The sequence below is a fragment of the Durio zibethinus genome, chromosome 17, assembly GCF_047325235.1.
Source record: "Durio zibethinus cultivar Kanyao isolate XHJ-2024 chromosome 17, ASM4732523v1, whole genome shotgun sequence".
NCBI classification, from domain to species: Eukaryota; Viridiplantae; Streptophyta; class Magnoliopsida; order Malvales; family Malvaceae; genus Durio; species Durio zibethinus.
The window spans coordinates 69,923-78,473 of record NC_143178.1 but is presented as its reverse complement, the minus strand read 5'-3'; the positions used below and the strand labels follow the sequence as shown (position 1 = coordinate 78,473).

General features: G+C 31.8%; 1 protein-coding gene across 1 annotated transcript; it reads left to right on the top strand.

Annotated features, from left to right (window-relative positions):
• Positions 1 to 2,565: 2,565 nt before the first annotated feature.
• LOC149513911 (uncharacterized) lies at positions 2,566 to 4,233 on the top strand. Its single transcript, XM_089746778.1, has 2 exons — positions 2,566 to 3,050; positions 4,155 to 4,233. The coding sequence occupies exons 1-2, from the start codon at positions 2,566 to 2,568 to the stop codon at positions 4,231 to 4,233; spliced, it is 564 nt and encodes a 187-aa protein (XP_089602904.1).
• Positions 4,234 to 8,551: the final 4,318 nt, after the last annotated feature.

The window sequence follows — 8,551 nt, the reverse complement described above, 5'->3', positions numbered from 1 at the left end:
ACCTTTTGTTATATCAAAAAATAATTATTTCTATTCATACAAGCTTATTGAAAATAAAAAAAATACTAATCAAATAATATTCCAAAAATTAATAATTAAGGGATTTAAAAAATAAATTTGTTTGCTAAACCAATTCAAATAGTTAAGACTATATGAACAATTATCTAATTCAAATTGTTATGACCTTTTGTCTTGTCATAGAAGAATTTTCTCAATTAACACTAGCTTATTCAGAATAAGATAAAATGAATTTATTTATAGTTAAAAAATTAATAAGTAAGAGATTTAAAAAATAATTATGTTTACCTAACTAGTTCAAATAATTATACTATTTGAACAATTATATATTTCAAATCATTATTACTTTTTGTTTTGTCATAAAACAAATGTTTTTGTTCATATAAGCTTATTCAAAATAAAGTAATATTAATCTATTAATATTTCAAAAATTAATAAGTGATTTAAAAAATAAATCTATGTATCAAACTAGTTCAAATTGCTATGTCTATTTGAGCAATTATTTATTTCAAATCATTATGACTTTTTGCTCTGTTATAAAACAATTGTTTTCATTCATACAAGCTTATTTGGATTAAAATAATACTAATTTATTAATATTTTGACAATTAATAAGTAAGAAATTTTAAAAATAAATATGTTTACCACACTAGATCAAATAATCATGACAATTTGAATAATTATCTATTTTAAATCGTTATGACCTTTTGTTTTGTAATAAAAAAAATGTTTCAGATCATATAAGCTTATTCAAAATAAAATAATACTAATTTATTAATAATCTAAAAATTAATAATAAATAGATTTAAAAAATGACTCTGTTTACTAAACAAATTTAAATAATTAGGACTGATTGAATAATTATCTATTTGAAATAGCTATAACCTTTTATTTTGTCATAAAAGAATTTTTTTCTGTTCATCTAAGCTTATGTCAAATAAAATAATACAAATTTATTAATATTAAGACAATTAATAAGCAAAATGTTGGCCTTGAATTGATTAAGAGTTTTGATTTGACAAAATAAAAATTTGTCAAACTTGTTTCAATCTTGTCTAAGCTTAAATTGAACATTTTTCCACCCTTCTATCTTGCCAAAATTCATTTAAGAACGAAAACAACTCAAATTCTTGGAACAAAAAATGATTTATACAAGTTTTGATAGAAGGGATCGATCCCTAGCAAAACGGATCGATCCTGTTTTCAACCAGAATTGGAAGTTCTCAAGATTTGGCAAAAACTAATCAATCCCCTCTCTATAGGGTTTGATTGGTTAGGGTTTCAAGCTGAACGGATCGATTCCCTTATTCAAAGGATCGATCACTTTTTCATACAAAAGATTTGTATCGTGCAATTTTCCAGAAAATGGATCGATCCCATCACATAGAGGATCAATCATCTAAGGTAAGGGATCGATCCCCTCTTAAAGGGATCGATCCCCTCTTAAAGGGATCGATCCGTTGCTCAGACAGAATGCTTCCCAAGTTCAAAAACCCAGAAAAGGGATCGATCCCCTCTTAAAAGGGATCGATCGGTTGCTTAGACAGAATGTTCCCCAGTTCGAAAACCCAGAAAAGGGATCGATCCCCTCTTAAAGGGATCGATCAGGTATGGTAAATTAGGCACAAAATTGAGCCTTCTCCAATATGAACCAATCGATCCCTTATGACAAGGGATCGATCCCCTGAAGGCTAACAACTCCCAACGACTTTTTTTTTGTCTACATAACTGCTTCCTAACTATAAATCAAGCATTACACTGCAGACCAAGTGCAACAAGAGCCAAGGAAACTTATTGCCATTTACCTACCAATTTACTCAAGCATTCAAAGCTATTCCAAGTTAGAAAAGTGCAGAATTCATATCATTTTTTCTCTATTTTGTTGTCTATACCATTGTGTACTTCAAATTAGCAAACACCCAACCTTTGAAAGGTTTTTAGAGTTTGCAAAACACTTCATATCTCTGTATTGTGAGTTTGTGAGCTTAAAGAGGAGGATAACCCTTAAGAGTATATTGTGTTGAGTTTGTAAAGCTTAGAGAAGCTTGGTTGTAATCTTCAACATTTATAATGGATTGAACTCCTTGGTAAGAGAGGCTAAGAGAGAGGATGTAGGTGCCTAAAAAAGGATTGAACCTCTATAAATCTTGGTGTTATATTCTCTATCCCTATCTCTCATTTACTTTCAATTATTGTGTTTAATTGTTTAGCAAAATTTATGCTTATTGAATACTGTTTTTCAAAAATTTATTAAAACCAATTCACACCCCCCTCTTGGTTTATTCCAAATCTTTGAACTAACAATTGGTATCAGAGCTAGTACTATTTTTCTAGGTTTAATAGCCCAAGAGTGATCTTGAAAATGGCTTAAAAAATATGGTAATCAGTATGAAAGAACCATCTTCAAGCTATAACAACTATACTGGCCAACAAGAGGTGTGTCTCATGACAAATGAAATAGTTGCAACATCTCTTAAAAGTGAAGGGCATTCAATTGTAAGACCCCCTCTCTTTGCTAGTGACAACTACTCTTAATGGAAGACTAGGATGAGGTTGTTCATTCAAGCTAATGATTATGAAGTCTGGAGGGTCATTGTTAATGGTCCTCAAATTCCAATAAAGATAGTGGATGGTAGGGAGGTGATCAATCTAGAAAGTGAATGGGATGGTAATGACATGAAGATGGCTCAACTCAATGCCAAAGCAATACATACACTTTTTTGTGCATTGGGGCCAAGTGAGTATAATAGAGTTTCTTTGTGTGAAAATGCAAAGAAAATTTGGGATAAGCTAGCTGTTACTTATGAAGGTACCAATCAAGTGAAGAAAATAAAAATTGGCATGCTCATTCACGATTATGAGCTATTCAAGATGAAACCAGATGAAACTATTAGTGAGATGTCAAATCGCTTCACCAACATCATTAATGGTTTAAAGGCTTTTGGCAAGACATACTCAAATGTGGAAATGGTGAAAAAAATTCTTAACAATCTACCTAAGAGTTGGGAAGTCAAAGTGACAGCCATTGAAGAGTCCAAAGATCCTCACACACTCTTTTTGGATGAACTAATGGGCTTTCTCCTCACCTATGAAATGAAAATCAAAAGGGGACAAGAGCCAATCAAAAAAAGTGGCATTGCTCTTAAATCTACCTTTCAAGAAGAAGAAGAAAATTTTGGACAAGAGAAAAATGATGAAGATGAAGAAATGGTCATGTTTGCAAAGAGATTCAAAAATTTCATATGGATGAACAAGTTTTCCAACAGAAGAAGACCACAAAGGGAGATGACTAAAGGGGAATCAAGTAGAAGAGAAAGAGACCAAATTATTTGCTATGAATACAACAAACCCGATCACATTAAATTTGATTGTCCTTTGTGGAAAAACCAAAATATGACAAAGCAAAAAAAAAAAGCTACGGTAGCAACATGGAGTGATAATGACTTCTTTAATGATGAATTAAATGAAGGCCAAGTAGCCAATCTATGTCTCATGGCTCTTGATGAGTCCAAGGTAACTTCTAGTTCATGTAATTTAAATTCATACACATTTGATGAACTACAAGATGCCTATGATGAGTTAGCTATAGAATTTGAGAACATGAGCATGAAATATAAGAAAATGGTCTCTAAATTGAAACTAAAAAATGAATCATTGACTAAAGCAAAAGAAGACATAGAAAAGAAAGTTGAGCTCTTGGAATCGAATGTCAATGACTTAACTAAGAAAAATGAAAATTTGCACAATTCATTTTCTAGATTTTATATGGGACATCAAAAGCTTAATGACAAGCTTGAAACACAAAAAGCTTTCTTTGACAAAGATGGACTAGGTTATAATGGTGGCAACAAAGAAACTCATTTAAAGAATTTCCTTGTTAAGCCAAATGATTCATCCAGCATATGTGCACATTGTCACAAATTGGGTCATTCAATATAATATTGTCCCTTGAAGAAAATCTCTTATAGAGGTAAGCTCATTAGGAGAGTATGGATTCCAAAAGGAGTTAGCACATCTCAAGATGAGATTACTAAAATGAAGTGGATTCTAAAAGGCACAAAAATTGTTAGTACTAACATTCAAGGACCCAAGAAAATTTAGGTACCCAAAATAAAAATTTAATTATGTTTTTGTAGGTGGATGAGCATTGCTACAAAGTCAATTCAAGCAAAAACAATCCATGGTACTTTGACAGTGGATGCTCAAAACACATGACTGGGGATAAAACTCTTTTTAAAAAACTAAAAGTGGAGGAGATGTTACATTTGGTGACAACTCTAAAGGCCAAATTCAAGGGATTGGCTCAATTGGTAACAATTCCTCTACTAATATTGAAAATGTTTTACTTGTGAAAGGACTTAAGCATAACTTGGTTAGCATTAGTCAATTGTGTGATAAAGTATTTAGGGTTGTGTTTGAATCCATGTGCTATCAAGTAATTGATATCAAAACTAACAAACTTGTTTTTGTTAAACATCGTTAAGAAAATATTTATGTAGTGCATCTAAATTACCTATCTTCTAAAAATTTTTGCTTTATGGCTCAAAAAGAAAATAAGAGTTGGATTTGGCATAGGAGGCTTGGACATGCAAGTATGCATGTAATTTCAAAAATTTCTCAAAATGATTTGGTTGTTGGTTTGCCAAAGTTGAAATATGAAAATGACAAGGTTTGTGATGCATGTGCTCAAGGAAAATATAGAATAACTTCTTTCAAACCTAAGAATTGCATTTCAACTACTAGACCTCTTTAACTACTCCATATTGATCTTTTTAGCCCTACTAGAACAATAAGTCTTGGTGGAAAACAATATGGGTTTGTTATTGTTGATGATTTTACTAGATTCACATAGGTTTTCTTTTTGCATTCAAAGAATGAGGCTTTGAAAAAATTCATCACTTTTAGCAAACAAATACAAAATGAAAAAAAGTTATTCAATTACTAGTATTAGAAGTGATCATGGAAAGGAAATTGAAAATCTTGACTTTAATGTATTTTGTAGTGAAAATGATATTAGCCATAATTTTTCTACTCTTAGAACTCCTTAACAAAATGGGGTACTGGAAAAGAGAAATAGAACTTTAGAAGAAATGGCTAGAACCATGCTTTGTGAAAATAATTTACTTAGATATTTTTGGGCAGAAGCTATAAATACTTCTTGTTATATTATAAATAGAGCTATGATTAGAGCAATTTTGAAAAAAAAAAACCCTATGAGCTTTTTAAAGGAAAAAGGCCTAACATAAGCTACTTTCATCCTTTCATCCTTTTGGTTGCAAATGCTTTATTTTGAACAATGGAAAAGATAATCTTGGTAAATTTGATGTAAAAAGTGATAAAGGGATTTTCCTGGGATATTTTTTGAATTCAAAAGCTTATAGAGTTTTTAATAAACGAACATTAGTGGTTGAAGAATCTATACATGTTATTTTTTATGAGTCTAACCCACTTTCTAAAAATGTGCTTCTTGATGATGATGATGTAGATATACTTCAAGAAAGGATCAATGATGCACCTCATGACATTGAGGAAAATAATCAAAAGGAAGATGATGAGTTTTTGGAGGAGTCACAACACATAAAGAGGGAGCCAAATCATCCTAGAGAAATGAGGTATGTCAAAGATAATGAAATCATTGGTGATCCAACTCAAAGGGTGAGAACTAGATGCTCTTATAATGTATGCAATTATGCTGCTTTCCTATCTCATTTTGAACCTAAAAATATAGATGAAGCCTTAGGAGATGATCATTGGATATTAGTCATGCAAGAGGAATTGAACCAATTTGAAAAAAGCCAAGTATGGAATCTTGTACCAAAGCCTAGTGATCATCCTACCATAGGCACAAAATGTGTTTTTAGGAATAAGATGGATGAACATGGGAATGTTATTAGAAACAAAGCTACATTGGTAGCTCAAGGGTAGAGTCAAGAAGAGGGAATTGATTATAATGAAACCTATGCCCCAATTGCAAGGTTAGAGGCCATAAGAATGTTGCTTACATTTACATGTTTTAGAAATTTTAAACTTTTTCAAATGGATGTTAAGAGTGCATTTCTTAATGGTTTTATAAATGAACAAGTGTATGTAGAGCAACCTCCCAGTTTTGAAAATCCAAAATTTCTAAATCATGTGTATAAATTGACAAAAGCATTATATGGTTTAAAACAAGCTCTTAGAGCTTGGTATGAAAGATTGTCAAATTTTTTGGTAGAAAATGGTTTTAATAGAGGGAAGGTTGATACTACACTATTTATTAAAACAAAAAAAAAATGACATTCTCATAGTGCAAAATTATGTTGATGATATTATATTTGGTGCTACTAATGAAACTTTTTGTCAAGAATTTGCTAAGATTATGCAAGGTGAATTTGAAATGAGCATGATGGGAGAACTCACATTCTTCTTGGGACTACAAGTAAAGTAAACAAAAGATGGCACCTTCATCAATCAAGCTAAATACATCAAGGATTTGCTCATAAGGTTTGGATTGGAAAAATCAAAGCCTTGCTTAACACCAATGAGCACTTTAACAAAACTTGACAAGGATGAAGGAGGTAAATGTGTTGACTCTAAACTATATAGGTCTATGATTGGTTCATTGCTATATCTCACTGCAAGTAGACCTGATATTATGTTTAGTGTATGTTTATGTGCCAGGTTTCAATTCTCACCTAGAGAATCACATTCATCTGTTATCAAAAGAATTTTTAGGTACCTTAAGGACACCTTTAATTTAGGATTATGGTATCTAAAAGGTTCATCTTTTGCTTTACATGCCTATTTCGATGCTAATTTTGGTGGGTGCAAAATTGATAGAGAAAGCACTTCGGTACTTGTCAATTGTTTGGAAATATGCCCATATCATGGTTTTTCAAGAAACAAAATAGTGTTGCTCAATCTATAACCAAAGTTGAATATGTGGCAACCAAAAGTTGTTGTGCTCAAGTTTTATGGATTTAGCAACAATTGGAGGATTTTGGAATAACCATGGATCATATTCCCATTAAATGTGATAATACTAGTGCCATCAATCTCACCAAAAATCCAATTCAACACTCTAGAACCAAACATATTGAAATTAGGCATCATTTTATTAGATATCATATTCAAAAGGGTGATATTGTGCTTGAATATGTGGATACCTTGCATCAACTAGCTAATATCTTCACAAAACCTCTTGATAAAGATATATTTTATGTAATTAGAGGTGAACTTGGCACGATGAATGTTCCTTGAAGTGGATTTCTTGATGTTATGATGAATAGTGCACTCTTAATTGATCTAATGTGTGTTTATCTAAATTTTTTTGTAATTTGGCACTTGATCTTCATATCAATAAAATTCATATTTCATTTTATTATTGTGTGCTATTGTTGTGTTGTTTAATGATTGATGATTAAGTGTCCTTGAATTGATTTTCTCTTCTTTGGTTTCATTTTGCTTTATTTCATCTTTTTTGCTATGACAAAAAAGGGGAGAAATATTGTATGAAAAATTGCTTTAATGACTCTAATGATATTGGTTCGGTGATATTGAGTTAGCTTAGTTGGCTTATAACTAATGCTTAAATTCAAAGGGAGTTATATTCTTCAGGGGGAGTTGGTTTTTCATAGATTAAGGGGGAGCTTGTTTTTAAAAAGGAAAAATGTTTTTAAGCAAAATTTTCACTTGGTTTTGTCATATCAAAAATGGGGAGATTGTTGGCCTTGAATTGATTAAGAGTTTTGATTTGACGAAATAAAAATTTGCCAAACTTGTTTTAATCTTGTCTAAGCTTAAATTGAACATTTTTTCACCCTTCTATCTTGCCAAAATTCATTTGAGAACCAAACCAACTCAAATTCTCAGAATAAAAAATTATTTATGCAAGTTTTGATGGAAGGGATCGATCTCCTAGCAAAAGGGATCGATCTTGTTTTCAACCAGAATCGAAAGTTCTCAAGATTTGGCAAAAATTGATCGATCACCTCCCTGTAGGGATCAATTGGTTAGGGTTTCAAGCTGAACGGATCGATCCCCTCATTCAAGAGATCGATCATTTTTTCATACAGAAGGTTTGTATCGTGCAAATTTCTAGAAAACGGATCGATCTCATCACATAGAGGATCGATCACCTAAGACAAGGGATCGATCCCCTCTTAAAAGGATCGATCGATTGCTCAGACAGAATGTTTCCCAAGTTTGAAAACCTAGAAAAGGGATCAATCCCCTCTTAAAAAGGATCAATCGGTTGCTCAGACAAAATGTTTCCTAGTTCAAAACCAGAAAAGGGATCGATCCCCTCTTAAAGGGATCGATCGGGTAAGGCAAATCAGGCATAAAATTGAGCCTTCTCCAATATGAACCAATCGATCTCCTATGACAAGGGATCAATCCCTTGAAGGCTAACAACTCCCAATGGTTATTTTTTTTTTGTCTGCACAATTGCTTCCTAACTATAAATCAAGCATTCCACTGCAGACCAAGTGTAATAAGAGCCAAGGAAACTTATTGCTATTCACCTACCAATTTTTTCAAGCATTCAAAGCTA

Coding starts and splice junctions, on each gene's coding strand:
- LOC149513911 (XM_089746778.1), top strand. CDS start 2,566: ATGAGGTTGTTCATTCAAGCTAATGATTATGAAGTCTGGAGGGTCATT. Junction 3,051..4,154: donor AAAGTGACAGCCATTGAAGA/GTCCAAAGATCC, acceptor ATGTTTTTGTAG/GTGGATGAGCATTGCTACAA.